At 42.7% G+C, this 19018-nt stretch overlaps 1 protein-coding gene across 1 annotated transcript; it reads right to left on the bottom strand.

Moving 5' to 3' along the window:
- Positions 1–2133: 2133 nt before the first annotated feature.
- Positions 2134–8326, bottom strand: LOC129340947 (cis-aconitate decarboxylase-like). Its single transcript, XM_054995842.1, has 6 exons — positions 8276–8326; positions 7880–7934; positions 5612–5799; positions 4761–4856; positions 3756–3961; positions 2134–3052 (listed from the first exon to the last, which is right to left on the bottom strand). Exons 1-6 carry the CDS (start codon positions 8324–8326, stop codon positions 2134–2136), a joined length of 1515 nt encoding a protein of 504 aa, XP_054851817.1.
- Positions 8327–19018: the final 10692 nt, after the last annotated feature.

Below are 19018 nucleotides of genomic sequence, written 5' to 3'. Positions count from 1 at the left end.
GGAACATGATTTCCAAGGAATGTTTCTCTTGCATGCTGAAATCTAAATATACAAGCTAAATGTGCCCCCTGACAGCAGATGGAAATCTGCAGATAGGGCTTCCTCCCAAGAAGGGAGGGCATGCCTCTATGGACTCAATCTCAACCCAGGAGTATTTTCTGTCTTGGCACAACTGAGGAAATAGGGAGAGGGGGAAGGACTGAGTGGGGTTGTCAATCATACATCATTCCTTATCTGAATAGTTCACAGCTGCAAAATTATGATTAAGACTATTCTGATAAATGTACTTCCCCAAAAAACCAGATAATTCATGCAATGAAAAAGCTGGTGACAGAATAACTTGCTGGGATGCTCAGCACATTGCCACCTTAGAGGAAGGGTTTATGGACAGATTTTTCATGCCTCCTTTCAGCCACTCAGTACTAAAACAAATGCCAGCCCTTAGTTTTTCCTTTGTTTCAATGCAATTTTTATTTTTGTGAGCATATTAATGCAAATATGATGAAGAAATGTGTTGCAAAAGCCCTTCTTGAAAGGCATCTGGCATGCATGCAATCTATGTACAGAACAAAAGGGGGGTACTTGCTGTGTGCACACACAGTACAGGTAGGAAGATGTAGGCACAAATTTCTAGCAAAGGCAAAGGCATTGAGGATTATTAGCAATGATAGCTAAGTGAAATAGCCATGACCAGAAGCAGACTACTGCTTCTGCCACTTATCCACTGCCAACAGGGAATCTCTACCCTGCTGCTCCAAAATCAGTACCTATTTCCCTTTAATCTTTACAGGAGATGTCATGCAACATGTCGATGTCACTTCTGGATGAAGACCCAGAAGTGCCATCACCATGGTGGGTGATGCTCTAGGAGTTGTGAGATTCCTATCATGTGAAAGAGCCTCCAGGAGAATGGGGTAGAGGACGCAAAAGTCTGAAACGAGGACCTGAATTTGTGGGAAGAACACTGGGATCCAGCCTGACCTGAAAGACTGGGGAGGTCAAAAAACTCATTTCCTAACCCCAAACTCATTGCCTGACATCAAAACATTGATGGTCGAACTTGGGGGGGGGGGTTCATGGAAAGTAGACTGCAGTGACAGGCATTTGTTTAAAATCTTTTATTTATATTTTTCATACAAATAAATTAATCTTGTAACAATCAGGATCAACCCTAATACTTTTGAAACATTTCCCAAGACCCAATGCAGGCATCAGATCAGACGCAGCCAACACCTGTGCCAACAGGCAAAAGATCAACATGGCTTTAAAGCTGGTTGTGAGGATGTTATTACATTTCAAATTTAATTGCATTGTAACAACTGTTTCCAAGGTGGGTTATACCGAGATGTAAATTATTATGATGGGTAGTCTCTTCTTTATCAGTCAGTTATCCGTGTTTCTGAGCAATCTGCTTGCACAAGGACGGACACTGACTACGTATCTTTGATTCTCCTGGCTGAGCCATATTGCCAATCCTTATGCAAAAGCAATAAACACCTTTTTGATCAATGATTAATTCACGATTTAAATGATTAATGTACAGATTTCCTTTTTCTAAACATAATTTGCATTCATTTAAAATATTAGTAGTTCAGATTTTGAGTGAAGATTCTTCCCCCTCAATATATTTCTGCTCTTGTTAGAATACTGGGGTATCTAGAAAATCACTTGCAAGCCATTAATTTATCTACCCTTTTTCAATAGAGAGAAGGGTGCCATGTATTATATAAATGTATATCCTGAAATATTTAAGAGCAAAGTCATGCTCATTAGTTTCCTTGTCAAAAAAAAAAAGTCTTGTAGCCAAAATTGTAGTACAAACTCACAAGGTCCACCCCCAAAATGGAACATTAACTAAAAATGGGAAACTAGATATCAATTAAAATTCAGAAACCAAGATCTCTCTTTTTTTCAAAATTCATTGCAGCTCTTAGAGTCTCTTGATGATGCATAGTGATCTGTTTCCTGTCTGACCAGCAGACCAAATATTGTAATTTAAAATCAGAATAAAACAAAGAGTCCAGTGGAATAAATCATGAATGATCACATGGTTTTGAATTTGTCAGGATGTCCTACAAAATTTGGAAATTTGTTCCCATTTTTATAGTCATGGTAATTTAGAGTAAATCAGCTTTACAGGCAACAAGCCAACAAAGAGCTGTCTGAGAGAGTCTCTAGGTTGTCCACTGTTTTCACAAGGCTATCAATGTTGTCTTTCGGAAGGACTCGAGAGGCATTAGTTTGAAATTTTCTGAGAAGAGATTCTCTGCTCAGGGGTCTCCTCCAGTGCCCATAGAAAGTGTCACACCGGCCTGTCAGGACGTCTCCATTTTGCAGGATCAGTGCTACCTCTGCATACATCTTGTCAAAGTTGGCCACGTTGTCCTTGGGGTGTTCCACCACCACCTTGGACAGCAACTGCACGAGCTCATGGCGGTGGAGATTGTCGTCACTGAAGGAGCATATGCTCAGTTCACCATCCAGGAGGGCAGTGCAGGCATTGAACTGGAAAGAGTGCCTGGCCTCGTGTTCAGATTCAGGGAAGGGCCTGTTGATATATTTGGACACCGGGACCCTTAGAATGATGGTGTAGATGGCAGAAAGGGAGAGGGAACCAGAATGGTTGATGAGAAGGTTCCTGGCTGAGAGGGCAGCCTCTGCCACCCAGTGCATTCCCAGATGGGCTGGGAAGCTCTTGAATGCAATGTCCTGCTTCTCCAGGAGGAAATCATGGCTGTTTGCTGATAGCATGAGTGGTCTGGGCTGGTAGTCACCATAGAAAGCACTGAAGCCAGCACAGCCGGGCATATCATCCAGAATTAGAAGGTTGGCCTGCATCCCTCGGGCAGCTAGGAGTGCTGCCTCTAGGCCAAGGCGGGTGGCATTGCCAATGTGCAGGGGTTTGGCCAAGGTTGCAGCATTTGCCATGGGTGCCCCCGCCAATGAGGCTGCAATTGCTAAGGCATGGCCACACTGGGCTGTATTCAGAGAGAGGAGTTTGGCTGTTGCAGCAGCACTGCCCATGGTGCCGACCACAGAAGGAGGGTGGAACCTAGAAAGGAAACCCCAGAAGTAGTCAGGATAGTTTTATCTGTTCCATTAATGCCGGGAGCCACCCTGAGCACTCCAGATATGGTGAAATTCCATTTCAGGAGAGCCAGCAAATAGTGCAAGCAATATTTTTCTATTGGGCCAGCTGCTGCTTGAGATATAAGCAAGCTTTTGAGTCACAGAGAAGTTTACTGCTATTCTCTTAGTTTGTTGACTATTCTGGGCCAGAGTTTTTATGGACTTTTCTTCCTTAATATGTATTGGCTCCCCCTACCAGGTACTCAGTCAACCAAACCAGCTGTGATGTTGTCTAAAATGACAAATAATAACATAATAATAACATTCAATTTATATACTGCCCTTCAGGCAACTTAATGCCCATTCAGAGTGGTTTACAAAGTATGTTATTATTATCCCCACAACAAAACACCCTGTGAGGTGGGTGGGGCTGAGAGAGCTCCGGAGAACTGTGACTAGCCCAAGGTCACCCAGCTGGCTTCAAGTGGAGGAGTGGGGAATCAAACCCAGCTCTTCAGATTAGAGTCCCATGCTCTTAACCACTACACCAAACTGGCTTTCAAAGTCCTCTATGCAGTACTGAAATGACTCTGCTCCTCCACCAGCATAAGCCAGCTATGTTCTTGCTGTCTGGTTTCTATCGGGCAAAAGCTTTGCCCACTAAGAAGGTTCCAAAGAACATTTACCTCTTGGGAATGTTGCGAGATTCGTTGGAGAAGTGCATCAGCCTCCCCTGCACCTCAATGCCCACATTAAATGCCAACAGGAAGTCCAGGCCATTAGGTCTGGAAGCAGCAGGTAACATTTGGGAGGCTGCGAGGAGAGCAGGCAGGATGGCCCCTGAAGGATGAGTGGCCGGGTGCCAGGTATCATCAAAGTCCATCGAGTGAACCTGCAGAGAAGGGTGTAGGGTTTTATCCAGCCAAAAGTTTGGGAGGTATTTAAAGTAAGGGAGTAAGGTATAATAACGCTGTAATTAGCTTGATAGAATTGGTGTGTGACAAAGCAAAAATCAGCATCTGTAGTGAGAAAAGAATCTAATGATCCCATTAAGCCCTGGTTGGGGTGGGGGACCATGATTCTGAATGTGTGAATAACCTCAATTTCAGCAATCTCATGTTGCAATTTTTCTTTGAAACTATCTTCAGGGAAGGCAAGTCAGCAGATTTAGAAATTATCAGCAAACTTTCCTTTGATTTGTGGAATATTCATTTATACCTCATCTCCCAAATGCAGACCCAAAGTGGCATACAATATTCTCCCTTTCTTCATTTTATCCTCACAACTACCCTGTGAGGCAGATTAGCCTGAGAGTGAGTGATAGGCCTAAGATCACCCAGCAAGCTTCCATGGCAGACTGGAGATTTGAACCTGGGTCTCCCAGATCCTATTCTGACATTCTAACCACTACCACAAAGATGGTATGACAGCAGTCTTGATGAGGAAGCTGCTTTTGTGAAAACAACAAGTTCCTGGACCTCATGGCAATAAGAATTAAACTAAGACCAAAGGCTGGAATTTTAATTCTAAATTCATTTTGGACCCAAACAAGAGAAAATTATATCCTCTTTAGTCAGTGCAAATAAAACACCCGTTCCCAGTGGTGGATTCTTACCCGCTTCTTCCCTCCAAACAATTCTCTTTCTTAAGCACAGTTCTGCAATGATTGCAAAGCAGAGGAAAATCCTTACCGCCACACCATTGACAAATGATGCCAGAAGAGGAGATAACTTCAGTCCTTGCCTTCCATAGACAGAACTAACCGAACTGGAGGAGGAGTATATTTCCTGCCAAGAACAGTGGAGAACCCAGTGTGAGCCTCTGAGCAAGTTCAGCCCCACCTACCAACACACGCAGGACTAAACACTGCTAGAGTGGAGAGGAAGGCAGCACTGAGGATTCATTGATGGCATTCCTTCCTGTTTATAGAAGCAGCTTAAGTTCAGGCAAACATGGTTCATCTTCCTTCACTTGCCAGAAGTTGTTTGGTTTTGCTATTCAGATTCAGTATCAGAGTCATCCTCCTGTTACTGCCCAAAGATCTCAGAGTCTGCATCATTCCAAGATGGCCTTCAATTTTTGCAGTCACCTATATGTCTGCTCTTCTTGTGGCATGTTTTTTTAGCCAGTTCCAGACCAAGCAGGTTTGAAAACCTCTTATATGATCTCTGTGGCAAATCATTTTATTCCCAAACATTCTGTTTCATCCGGCACAAAGATCTTGCTAGGGGTTGTTCTCATCGATACCTAAGCAATCTTGACCCTCCCTAGGTTTGAACTTGCGTGTAATGTGCAAATGGGTGTATCCCAGGTACTATGTGTGGCAATTACAGTAACTGTGGCTGTTGTTAAAAACATTCAGAGTGCCTGAAGTCAGCTGAATTTAAAAAGAAGTCTAGGGGCTCAGAGAAGACAGCCTTCCTTTCTTGTTCAGGCCAGCCTTTGGCCTGTTCATTCATAAGCACTTGGGTCCCTGCAGACTAGCAGCATTGGTCTCTGACCATGGCACCCAGCAAGTCACGCTAGCTGGGACTATTCTTACCTGACAATACCGCAGGGCAATGTCAAATACGTGGGTTGTGCTGCCCACTAGCCCCACCCCAATGCTGTCCAGGATCATCCGTTTGCTTCGGTGACGAACCACATCAGACAGGTGATCAGGGCGGACATTACAGATGAAGGACACAAAGCTGCCAGTGACTGTTTCCTCCAACGTACTCTTCTCCAGGACTGTCAAGATGATAAAGGAGAGGTATACACGTGGGAAGGGGTTGGATGGGTTAATGCTTAGAGGTTTGCCGGGCACCCTGAGTGGCCCCACACAAGCCCACCTTATTTCAGTGCAGGGACACATTCACAGAAGTGAGAGCCACTGAGATGGAGCGATTCAAAGTCAAAGGGAATAGGCTAGTCAGCCCTTTGGTCATAAAATAAGAAAGCCACCTAAAGGAGGCATGGCTGGAACAAGAAACAATTTATGCTCTTTGCAACCTCTATGTGGAACCAAGGGAGACTTCCTCGGTTAAAAGCAGCAGGAGTCTAATCTGAAGAACCGGGTTTGATTCCCCACTCCTCTGCTTGAAGCCAGCTTGGGTGATCTTTAGTCAGTCAGAGCTCTCTCAGCCCCACCCCACCTCACAGGGTGATTGTTATGAGGATAATAATAACACACTTTGTAAATTGCTCTGAGTGGGTGTTTAGTTGTCCTTAAGGGCAGTATATAATTGAATTTTATTGTTATTACCATTTCCAGGAGGGGTTCCTAGTTCAGAAACAGAACCCCAGCATTGCACACAGAAGGTCTGAGGTTCCCTGTTCAGCACCTCCAGTTCATGGCTCTTGGGTAAGAGGACTAAGGAAGACCCTTCTCTGCCTGAGGTCTAGGAGAATTGCAAGAGTGGGCCCAGTAGTCTAACTCAGCATGAGGCAGCTTCACACGTTTATAAATATTTGGGAAGGGGTCATAGGCCAGTGGCTGAGTGCAAGGAGAAGGTGTCTGGTTCAATCCCCAGCATCTTCAATTTAAAAAGGATTTTTAAATCAGCAAATATGTTTCTCTGCCTCAGACCACAGAGCTTCTTCAACCAATGGTCCAAATCACTATGCATTAGCTTTATACATTATTTGCTTGTTTACTTCATTTATACCCGCCTTTCTCGTCAATGGAGACCTAAAGAGGCTTACATCACTCTCCTCTACTCCATTTTATCTTCACAACAATCCTGTGAGGTAGGTTAGGCTAGGAGTGTGTGACTGACCCAAGGTCACCCCAGTAATCTTTCAGGGTCAAGTCAGAATTCAAACCCAGGTCTCCCACATCCTAATCCAACACTGTAACCACTACACCATACCGGCACTCATTCATATCTATTTGTTATTATTTTATCCCATCCTTCATTTAAGGATTATCCTTAGAAAAACCCTCTGAGGCTGGTTGGGTCACCCTGGGAGATTCATGGCCAAGTGGGTATTTGAAGGTAGATCTCCCGTAGTCAGACACTGTTACCATCACACCACTGGCTCTTATTCACATCATACTAATGTAAGTGTTGAAGAAAATATGTAAGATATCCAGTGCAAATTGCCACATCTCGGGCATTTCTCAGAGTCTGTTTTTAGAAGAAAATGGTCACTCAGCCATTTGTTGCCTACAGAGAAATGTGCAGCACAGAAATCATAACTCTTTGGATATCATACTGCTTTCTCTGCTTTTTTTAAAAAAAAGAACTGCTATATAAAATGCATATCTGAAAAAAGACAAGATGGCAAACATACTTTTGTTTTATTATATTGTCTTTCCTTTTTATTGTATTCCCCTCTTTCTCCTAGGAGCTCAGACTTGTATCTGGCTCCCAGTAAAAAAACCCAGCCTTAACTTGTAACTTCAGACCACTGATTTCTAGTAGCCAGAAACAAATCCTGCCCCACTGCTCTAATCTGAATCTCTGCAGATTTACAGGACAATCTTGAGCCTGTTTATTCAGAAGGCAGTCTCGCCAAGTTCAATGGGACTTGGTCTCTAGAAAGCAGGCTTCAAACTGAAAGTGTGAACTAATGTGAATAAGTACAGAATTAGAGTCATAGCCCATGCAAGCTTTCACTTCCTCGTATTGCTGCATGATAGAGAAAATTGATAGAACTCTTTCCTTAGCTGAGGAAAGATTCAAAGGAAGATACTACATGTCTAAAACACACACACACATTTCTACACCAACAGAGGTTGCCTAATAGGAGAGAGAACATGACAAATGTTGCATTTATTTTGGAATCTTCTCAAACATACAAAAGTTTTGACAAAAGAGAGACAAACCTTTAGCAGCTGTTTTGTGCACATGCCTGGATGCAGCAAAAACCTTCTGAGATTTCTAGAACAGAAAGAGATGTCATTTATCATTACAATTGAACGGATAGGTTCAGATGACCATGTCCCCTGTTGCTCTCTTAGTCCAGAGCTGTTAAAACACTCCAGGATCAAGAAATAGAGAGGAAGCAAACAGTCTCTATGAGTAAGAAAGGGAGGGTGGAGAAGCTGCTTGGGGAAAAAAAATCGAGACACCTGGCTGGCTGTCAAGGAAGGTTACCAAGTTTGAAATTGGAAGCAACATCTTAGAGAAATACGGAATGCAAAAATTTAAGATCTCAGACTGTTAAAGAACAAAACAAATGCTGAAGTTCTCCAAAAAGCAATCAGCAAGACATACTGTACCTTCTCCTCCACAAAGGACACAAATACAAACTTGCCAATGAGATCAACCATTCTATTTTGATTGGAAAGCAGAACTACATTTGTAAAAGAAAGACAGACACTGGGTTCACAGGAGAGACCTCAAGCAGCATTTCCCCCAAGAGGTCTATCTTACCAGTAGAGTAAGATAGACCATTCTGATGGCTCTTTGTGGTTCTTGAGTGCCCTTGTTCCAAAGAGAGGTTAGAGGCAGAGCTATGTCTCTGAAGTGCTCATGGATGTCAGGGTTTATATCTCTGTTGTAAACGGGTTTCAGGTGATGACATCAGCCACTTTGTGGGTAGGGGCTCCAGATGGTGGTTTTTCCTGTTTGGAGGAAGTTAATTGAAGGGGTGAGAACAATACAGGGGGCAGAATTCAGGGAACATACAGCATGACAAACACTAGAGATGCCCAGAAATGACACAACCCCAAACATATCTTGGGCTCCTCCCATGTTCTCTGGATGATTATAAGAGCTGTTGCTGACCAGGAAATGACCGGCAGAGAAGACTGAGCTGCCACTCATTTGAAATATCTCCTAGATCAGGTAATAACCCTTACACAAAAGACATACCTCTACCTGCATTCTTCAATGTTTGTTGCCCCTTGCTTGAGGTTGGTCTATTTTGTTACCTACATGACCTGTATCTCTATTATTCCTTGAATTTTTGTCTCCTGGCAGTTCATCTTTGTAAATCTAATGAAGGGGAATCAAATCTATGTTATGTTTATGTTCATGTGCATGATGATATAAAACGTTGTGTATATGGCAAGCTAAATCTTTGGTTGATAGATGACATTTATTGCACAGTGTCTTACCTAGTTACGACATCAAACATTATGTGTGTAGGTTTCCATCTACAGAAATAGGTATTATATGAAGTGTTAATTCAACCCAACATTGATTCTTTCAGATTCGTGTTATGTATAATCTTTGGCAAGGAAGCAAAAATCTGAAAATATCATTGCCTTTTTTAAAAGGTATTTAATGTTTTGTACTGTATCTATTTAATTTTGTTTTTTATCTTTTAACCATAAGTTGTCTTGCATTCTGTTTCAGTAGAAAGCAGGATAGAAACTGTATAAATAAATAATAAATATTTTTAAAAAGAAATGCAAGAAAATTACTTTTCCAAATTGGGGCCTGGTTCACAGAAGATTTGGCCCCAAATTTCTGGCAGAATTGAATTTGTTGAACTAGTCTTGTGAATACTTGTCCAAATCATGACACCTCTCTTGGCTTCATCTGCTCTTTCAAGATATGTTAAGCTGTACTCTGGACAGGTATTCACTCACCTACAAGAATGGTTAAAATGTGAATCCTTGGGAAAGTTCATTAACTTGAGCTGGCAAACATGTAGAAACTGGTTATGTGGCCAACAGCCTCAGCCATAGTGCAAAATAAGAAGGGATGTTACCAAGAGATCTAGTTGAGACAGGAAATGACAGGTGCTCAGGAGGAAGCAATGAACTTGGAAGCAGCTGTCCTAATGCAGAGAAAGATGTAATAAAGGCCTTCATAAGGGAGACTGATCATTTTGACAGCCAGATTGAATAAAATTATTTCTAATTATATTAATATAGACCAATCAGGATTTATTCCAAATTGACAATTAACAGATAATATAAGGAAAACTTTGAATATCATTAATATTGAAAAACTGAATAAACTAAATTCACTATTCTGGCTCTCGATGTGGAAAAAGCCTTTGATCGCGTAGAAATCCCCTACCTCAAAGAGCTATTAAGGAATATGAATTTTGGGGTCAATTTTTAAGGGCAATTCAAACGTTATATGCTAACCCCACTACCCAAATTAAAATTAATGGATACAAACCAGAGAAAATTGATCTACTTCGAGGCACTGGACAGGGATGCCCACTTTCCCAGCTTCTTTTTGCGCTGGCAATCGAATCATTTGCAAACCATATTAGAAGATTCCCTGATATAAAAGGCATTAATATTAACAACAAAGGATATAAACTCTCACTGTTTGCCGAAGATATGGCATTATATCTTTCTGACCCCATATCTTCGATGATTGAATTGGAGACAATCATGAAAGAATTTTCAAATGCCTCAGGCCTCACTATAAATAGCAATAAAAGTGAAATCTACCCAATACATTTGCAACCAGACCTAATTAATCTAATTAGAAGCAACTATAATTATAAATGGGTGAAAAAAAGCTGGAAGTACCTAAGAATCAAAATACCCATTAACTTGAATGATTTGCTGACTACTAACTATTCTGAAATTAATCACTCCATCAATTCCCTATTGGAGGAATGGGAGAAAACTTATCTCTCTCTAACTGAAAGGATTAATCTCATTAAATCATTTATTTTTCCAAAATTTCATTTTACGTTTCATGCAATCCCCATTACAATTCCAGATAAAACCTCTGATCAATGGCAATCCAAAATTAGTAAATTCATATGGAATAATAAAAAGCCTAGAATACCTATGGAAACCCTAAAAAGAACAACCAGTAGGGGTAGTTTAAATTTACCAGATTTAAAAACTTATTATGAGGCTTCTCACTTTAAAAATCTTGTAGTGATAGCAGATGATTTGTTAAGACCTAATTGGAAAAACATAGAACAAAACTACCTGCAAGGAAGATCCATAAGCGAATGTATGGAATAAGAACTGTGAGCGTCCATATAACTTAATAAACAACCCTTTCTTATTGAGCGATATAAAAACCTGGGACAGACTCAGAAGCAAGTTTACGCGAACACACTCTCTAGTGGGGCAATACTGGTTTTTATCAGCTCTTAGTATTCATTCATACAAATGGTGGAGGCTTAACAACAAAACTCAAATAATAGATACCTTTGACAAGGGAAAATTTCAAGACAAGACAAATGTAGAACGTAACATCACATCACACATCCCGTGGTTTGAATACTTACAGGTCAAACATCTCCTTGAATCACCAAAAATTAATGAATCATTGTTTAAGCCGTTAACAAACTTTGAAACGATCCTGAAAGAAAGCTCTGAGAGACAGAGGGGTATATTGTCTAAAATTTATTCAATTCTTTTAGAAGAAAAACAAACACAAACCACTGTCATATCAAAAATTCTGGTTTAAGGAATGCAACTTTGACCTGTCAAATGACAGTTGGAATACGATTTGGAAATCATGTAATTTTCGAACAAATATAGTAAACATAAAGATGCAAACTTTAAAATTAATTTCTCATCGGTATATGACCCTGGTCAAGTTACATCACATTAATCTTACTTTCTCGAGCAATGGCTCCCAATTTTGGATTGTTTGACTAAAGAGGAAAAATGGACAAATAATGTGGCGAAACAGGACCTCTACTATTCTATGGCCTACCTTTAACCATAGTATAATCCACTTTGTATTTATACGGATTGAATTTCTTTATTATAGGTGTAATGGAATCTAGTTACTGAAAATAAGGGATGTGATAATAGCAAACAATTTCCCTTTTCTGTATTTTGGGTTGTGTTACTTGAAAATGTTGGTTATTTGTGATGGTTAACTGAAGTTGTAGTTAATACTGTTTACTAAAAGTTAAATATTTCTTGTTATTGTTTTTATATTGGTACTTTCTGTAAAACTAAGAAAATTAAATAAAATATAATTACAAAAAAAAATAATAATAAGGGAGACTGCTTAGCCTTGGGTTTATCACGCGCCCAGAAACTGTTCAATATCTCTGTGTTTCTGTACAGCTGTCTGCTGTCTGATAATCTAGGCTCTTCAAAATAATGCTAGAAAGAAGAGAAGAGAGAGGAAGCCAAACTAGACAGGCCACACTGTGCCGAGGAATAGCTGCTTAGTTGGATCCAAGTCTAAACCAGGGAATAAATGGCTCCTTTAAAAAAAATGGAACTCTAGTAATACAGAAATTGCACCAAGTGAAAAATACATTAAGATCAATGGAGCCAAGTGGGTATTATTTGGACCCGTCTGTCTTTGGAGATGTTGCCACACTGGCAGACTTAAAGAAAACTATTCACAGAAAGAAGAGCTAATGGTAGTCCTCTGTTTTGTAGTCGTAAGTGTTTTAGTAGCCATGAGGAATTTGCAAACTTGACTTTAACATAAATCCTTAGTGACACCATTTAAACAAGCAGAAAAATACTTCCAAATACCCCCTGGATACAAAGCAGGATATTTCTTTTGCTAACTGTCCCTCATAGAGTGCTGTTTGAGCCATCTAAATTAGACCTTTAATCTTTTTTCCAGCACCCTGTGGAACAGAGGTGACATTTGCAGAGTGTTAGTAGCACATTACTTGCATTGGTGTGTACAGAAGGGGTTGGGCGTGAAGGTTTCTGATGCAGCTCAGAGGCCAGACTGAGTGACCTCCAGGTACTTATTAATCCAGGAGAATGTGAGCAGTTCTCCAAACTGGAAAGGCATCAGATAAATAACCTCTACAAATGAATTAATGGAAAATATGTATGGGCAGCCTGCCATTTTCAAGGCAGTGTAATATGATAAAGCCCCTGGTTCTAATGATGGTGCCTTCAAAGGACTTCAGGTCTACCAACATATGCCAAATACTGACGAGTTGGTTAAGCTGCAATCCTACGAACACTCTCCTGGAAGTAAGGCCCACCAAATGAAATGGGACTAACTTCTGAAAAGACCAGCTTAGAATGGCTTCTTTAGATTTGTAAAAGCAAGAGGTCTTCAGTTCCCCTGAAAATTCCATTCACATTACACACTTATCTCTGGGAGTCTCTCTACACAAGACGCCTGGGTGCATGTTTGTCAAGTGCTGGGAGATGCAGTGTTAGCCAAGAACCGTAGTTTTGAAAGACAGAGCTGCCAGAGATCTCTCCAGAGGGGGTAAGATTCTCTCACAGCTCTCTGCTGCCCCTGCCATGCCAGATTGTCTCCCCTTCCAGAGCCTTTGCCCTGCCACTCTCACTGCTTAAAACTTTGAATTAACTGAGCTGCAGCAGGGCAAAGGCTCAGAGGCAGCAGAGGGCTGTGAGAGAATCTTACCCCCTCTGGAGCGATCTCTGCTGGTTCCGTCATTTAAAACTAAGCTTCCCAGCTAACATTGCATCTCCCGACATATGAAAAACGTGTCAGAAGTCTTATGTAGAGAGACTCTAAATTCTGGGAGATCAAGTGAGTCACTGACCTGGATTGTTTAATAATTGGGGCCCAAGTATAGCCTAAAAATACCAAGTTTCCCTAGCCAACATCTGTTTTCATGCCCAGAGAAGCTTTTAATGGCTTTTGTGTCATCTCTTCCCCATCCACCATAGCCAGGCTGCACTTCCCCACAAGAGGCATCTTTGGCTGTGGCTCCGTTGCTACCCTAACATCCAGCAGTCAGTTTCTAAAGAACAATCAGCAACTGTCTGGTGTTAATTTTAGCATTTTGTGGCTTGAGGAAAAGTCTGGAGGGAAAAAACCTGTGTGCACAGCATTGTGATGCTGGGACACAAATGGAACTTTGGGGTTTTGAAGTGCTGTCTGTACTATCCAGAATTTCAAAACAAAGTTCTAGAGCTGGAAAATCCCAGTGGGACAAAAAAAAAGGAAGGGTGGGATCTTTTTGGAAAGGCCAATGGGGTCTGAATCAGATGTTGCAGAATCAGGGGGTAACTTGCTAACCATCCCAATCCATTCCCTGGTGCCCTTAACTCTTTAATATCTATGATTGCTCCCCATTTTGATGTAATTCAGACTATTTTAGAGATGTTAGCCAAGGCTCATAAGAAATTAGCCCAAATAAAATTTCGTGCCCATATTTTTAAGCCTAGGAAGGAAGGAATTTTTTTAACTGTCTGGCCACTGTTGGATTATTACATTTCCTATTCTATCCTTTCTCCAAGGAGCTCAAAGCAGCTTACATGGTTTTCCTTTCTCAGTCTGAGCCTTACAAAAACCCTATGAGGCAGGTTAATTTGAAAGAGTAACTGGCCACAGCACTACATTTATTTATTTTTTGTTTGTTTGTTTGTTTGTTTTATTCAATGTATACCCCGCCCTCCCCACAGATGGGCTCAGGGGAAATGAGCCCATACATGACTTGAGTGAGGATTTGAACCCAGGTCTTCTCACTCTGCCGGACTCTCTAGCCACCAACACTCTAGCCATCTACTATCTCTACAAAGGACTAGAAGGAGCCTTAGTCTGATCCAAAAGAGTTTGTCTTGTGTCCTTTTAAGATGGTACTTTTGCAAACTCCCATAGATTTTGCTTTCACAGATCTGGATTCATCTGTCCATGCTGGGATGACAAGAAGCACAATTTACAAGCAAGATCTCACAAGCAAGCACCGCTGAACTGAAAGGGAAAGGCACAATTTGTGGTCTTGCACAATTCCTACACATTTTCTAGTGGATTGTGCCCACTTTCTTTAGCCTTAGATTGAGAAACAAAGCTGAGGTGATTGCAAAAGTGAGAAGAGGTTTGCCCACAAGATTTTCATTCACAAACCAGCAGAGTTTAGAAAAAGAAGCCCTGCCTGCCTCTTATTCTAAATGTGGAATTCAGTGCATTTTAAACATCACTTTCGTATGCATTGGGAGAGCATAGGCGAAAAGGTTTCAAAATGCTACATAGGGGCTAGAGTGGAGCTCACTCACATTTCTCATGCAATGGATCAAGTTAATCTTTAGACCATGGATGCTTCTAATTATAGATGATCAAATTTCACTTTCAATTCTGTTAAATGTCCCCTGGGGACAACAACCCTACTGCCCCATGAAAGGTGCCTTTGCTGGCTTCATTAATTATCACTTTATAGCCATGTGGTCCAGTCTCAAAATCGTCATTTAGTGCCAAAAGCAGCTTCCCTTCCTGACTTCTGCTCTCACTGTTGTTGTTTTGTTTTGTTTTCGCATCTGGAAGGATCTGAGACCATGGCAAGCACTGAAGGCTTTGCAGCCGTCTTCTACAGCGAGCCCTCTGTCCTGGGCCTTCTGGCCAACGTCATCAGTGCCTTCCTTGTGTGCCTGCAGAATTTCTCCTCTGTTCAAAGCAATGTTCAGCCCGAGGGGGTGGAAAATATCTTAGCTGGTGAGTTGAGAACCAGCCTCGCCCTTCCCCTACACTGATTAAAGGGTGTGTCTGCAGAGCAGTGAACATGCCGGCATTATTCTGCTGTGGGAAAAGGCTGTATTCAGATGGGAAGGCCCTTCACCTGGTGCTACCCCAACATCTCTACTGCAAAATGGCTCCCTTGTCATTAGCATAAATAAGGGTGGACCAGGAAATATAGGGATGGTCTCACTAGCTTTGATCACGGGGGGGGGGGGGGGATTGTTTAGAAGGTCTAGAGACAACAGCCTTCTGCTTGTGTTCTAGAATATGGCCATTTCCACACATCTTACCTGCCTGAGGAACATCACGCGAAAGACCCGGAAGACACCGTCTTCTCACGCGAAATTGTGCCTGGAAGACGCTGTTATCTGGGAGTTTTGCGCGAAATCTTCCTGGCGCAATTTTGCGGGGGAAGACAGTCTCTTCCGGGTCTTTCACGCAATGTTCTGCAGGCAGGTAAGATGTGTGGAAATAGCCTCTGTTTTCAGCTCTCACAATATCTATGTTAGCTACTTGATTACAAGTCCAGAGGGAGCACCTCACTATAGCACAGGATTTGCACAAAAATGTATCTGTGTGAACCTTGAGATGCTTCGTGAACCTTGAGATGCCCGGGTCTTTTAGCAAACATTCTCACTGCTGGTTAACTCTGTTTGGTCTTCTAGGAGTCCATCTCATCCTGATTGGAGGACTGTCCCAACTCTTAGCTGGCTTGCTGACCTTCCGGAAGTATGACCACTTGGGCGGCACAGCTTTTCTGACTTTTGCTGGCCTGTGGAGCAGTTATGGGGCCACACGCATTATTTCTGAGGCATATGCCTTGCCAAGGAATGTAACCCTCGGTCCCAGCAATGTCTCTGCCCTCCCATCCCTTGACCCTACATGTTTCTCCACCAGTGAGGGTGCTGTAGCAGGCTTGGTGGCCTATATTTTCATTTCCTTCATCCTGACCTTCTGTTCAGCCACTGTGAACTACATAATGCCCTTTGTCTTTGGAGCCATCACACTGACTTTGGTGTTTGAAGCTGTAGGACTCTTTGCCCAGTGGGCTCTGGTTGTCTCAGGAGTCTTGGAACTGGCTATTGCCATCTGTGGATTTTACGGTGCATTAGCACTCCTTTTCAAGGGCATCACCCAGCGATATGTTTTGCCAGGCTTTGGGAACCCTCTCTTCAATGTCCTTCTTCTTGGGTCAGCCAGCCGCAGTTCTTCCAAGGATGTCAGGGAAGAGAAGAAGAATACCAAGTATGCTGAGCCCATGGCCCTTGGCAATCTGTGTGATTCCGTTAGTTCCTTCATCTTTTCTTTTTACTGTTTTGGTTACATGTGTAACTTCTATGTAGGAGCTGTGTGGGTGAGCATCAGCTCTGTCTGCCAGATTTTGTCCAGCTATTATGGCTACTTGCGAAGGGATGCCTATTACACCACCAAGTCAGGTGTCCACAGTCTTTTTTGGCTGGTGATGTCCTGGGAAGAGTTCACACTGACGGTATTCATCCAGTCTAAGAATGTGCAGCTGAGCCGGGCAGGGATGGTCGGTGACTGGTTCTTCTTAGCCACTGCCTGTGTCCTTCTCTTGATGTCCTTCAACAGGGATGTTCTGGAGGTGGTGCACAATTCTCTCTTTGTCCTTCTGACAGCTTCCACCATCCAGCAGATTCCAATCCAAGGGGCCTACATATTTTGGGGCATTGCCTGCAGTATTTACACAGCCACCTCTCTCTACGCCACTTTTGCCCAACTGGTAAACTCAGTTGCTGAGAAGGCTTTGATTCCAGTTGGGGTTCAAGTGATGTCCAGTTCAAAGCTCCAGAAAGCACTGATGAGCATCAAAAGCTGCCTATCAAAGTCAGAAAAATCCTCTGACCTGACTGCCTCAGACGTTTCCAGTGCCTTATTTTACGTTTGCAATGGCCTGGCTGCCTTCTCTGCCCTCCAAGGGACTCTGAACGACCCTGTCAGGCAGCACCTGTGCATTCCCCCAGTGTTGATCCCGGGAGCCATATTTCAGCTCTGTGTGTGCAGGATGCAAGTACAGAAGGGGAAAAGATTTGGGTCAGTGCTGCCATTCTGCTATGCAGCTATTTGGGCAACCTGGACCTGGCTCCGATTTGCAGGTAATAACATTCTTTTCTATTGAATTTGTATTCCTCTTGACTGTGCTGGCCACAGTGAAAAAACGCTGTGTGGAATGATCCTTTGTCAACCACCTGCCTGAGACATTGCCAAAAGCACAACACATGCAGGTGTCTCCCCATCTCTCCCTCGGAATGGGTGCAACAGATGACCAAGGGAAGTTCAGTGCAGGAGGCCCTATAGGTAAAATCAATAGAGTCCTTGCATTAGACCCTAATAAGGCACATTCCCAGGTGGTGGTTTAGTACTGGCTTTCTGTCCTATTGCTATAGGTGGCTTGTGACTGGACTCCTTTAGCTTTTCCAAGCTTGTGGAATACGAGTCACACATGTCTGCCTAGGAAGAGGCCTGAAAAGCCAACTGGAATTTGCTGTGATGAGATCTGAAAGTCTCCTTCACAGTCTGGGTGTGGCCTGCAGAACTGGTAGGAAGCTTCTGCTCTGAGAAGCGCTTTTGCAGATCTGTTGATGTTTTGGGGCTAGCACAGTCCACCAGTCTGCTTGCTTCTGTACTTCCATAATGTGCATCCAAGTTGGGAATGAAGTATTTTAAAATCACCATCTGCACCCAGCTTTCTCCTTCAAAGGAAATCCGTTCTGCAGAAACTGCTTTGAATTCTCCCACTAAAAGGCAATACAACACAATACATTGTCCACTTCCTCTGACGTTGTCCTCATCGGTCTCTTTGCTCCAACAAGCTGTTCTGCTCTTTGTTGCAGGTCACTTACTGAGCATTGACCCTAAGAACGATGGAGGGTTCACAGCAGGAGCTGTAGCCTTTTTGGTTGTCAACGTATTTCTGATGATTTTAGGTAAGCCAAAGTTCAATATGGAATTGTTGATCTTCTGCTAGCAAAGTTGTAGCTCCTGGGGTGGCAACAACTCTGTCCCTCTTGCAGATGCTCAAGGGGAAAGGTCCAAGACCTGACTCTCTAGCCAGCAAGCTGGTCCCACTCATGCACAAATGACAGGCACAGAGAGTAGTTTTGCCCAGCTCCCTTGTTAATTACCCTCACTCGTGTGCTGCTCAGTTCTTGTGAAAAGCAAAAGCCAGCAACACACTAAGGATTCTGGGAAACAAGGAGAAATCTCATTCACACATCCATTCATTTCATACCTGCCTGTGTCTGCTCTGTGACCTTCCCACTGCAACACCAAGTACATCTCTTTCTCTTTTGCCCACACAGCCTCCCACTCAAATCTAGTACTCCTCTGCTTCACAGCTGTGATGGAGGTGTTGATCATTTGCTTCCTTCTCTTCACACTGGAAAGACTCCCAGTGCCTCTCGAAAGTAAGTCCTGGTATCTGCTGGTGATCAGGGATGCCAAGAGGCACATGAGACGAGAGACTGACATGTGTCCTTCTTTCTACAGTTGTGATGTTGACCATCTTCAGTGTGCTTTGCATCTATGGAGCAACAGCCTCTCTTGCAAACTGCATATTTGGTCAAGAGCTCCTCCTGATGGGACCACCACTTCTCAGGGTAAGAGATGTCCCTATGAACTCTGCATTCCAGTTATATCAGCTGGGG

This window comes from Eublepharis macularius, chromosome 13, assembly GCF_028583425.1.
Source record: "Eublepharis macularius isolate TG4126 chromosome 13, MPM_Emac_v1.0, whole genome shotgun sequence".
Classification (NCBI taxonomy): Eukaryota; Metazoa; Chordata; class Lepidosauria; order Squamata; family Eublepharidae; genus Eublepharis; species Eublepharis macularius.
The sequence above is the reverse complement of the archived record's forward strand: the minus strand, read 5'-3'. Positions and strand labels throughout refer to the sequence as shown.

Excerpts from the sequence above, each read along its gene's own strand:
- LOC129340947 (XM_054995842.1), bottom strand. The coding sequence starts at position 8,326 with ATGGTTGATCTCATTGGCAAGTTTGTATTTGTGTCCTTTGTGGAGGAG. Across the intron at positions 7,935-8,275 it reads TGTCCTTTGTGGAGGAGAAG|AAATCTCAGAAGGTTTTTGC; the intron begins GTACAGTATGTC and ends TTTCTGTTCTAG. Across the intron at positions 5,800-7,879 it reads GCACAAAACAGCTGCTAAAG|TCCTGGAGAAGAGTACGTTG; the intron begins GTTTGTCTCTCT and ends TCATCTTGACAG.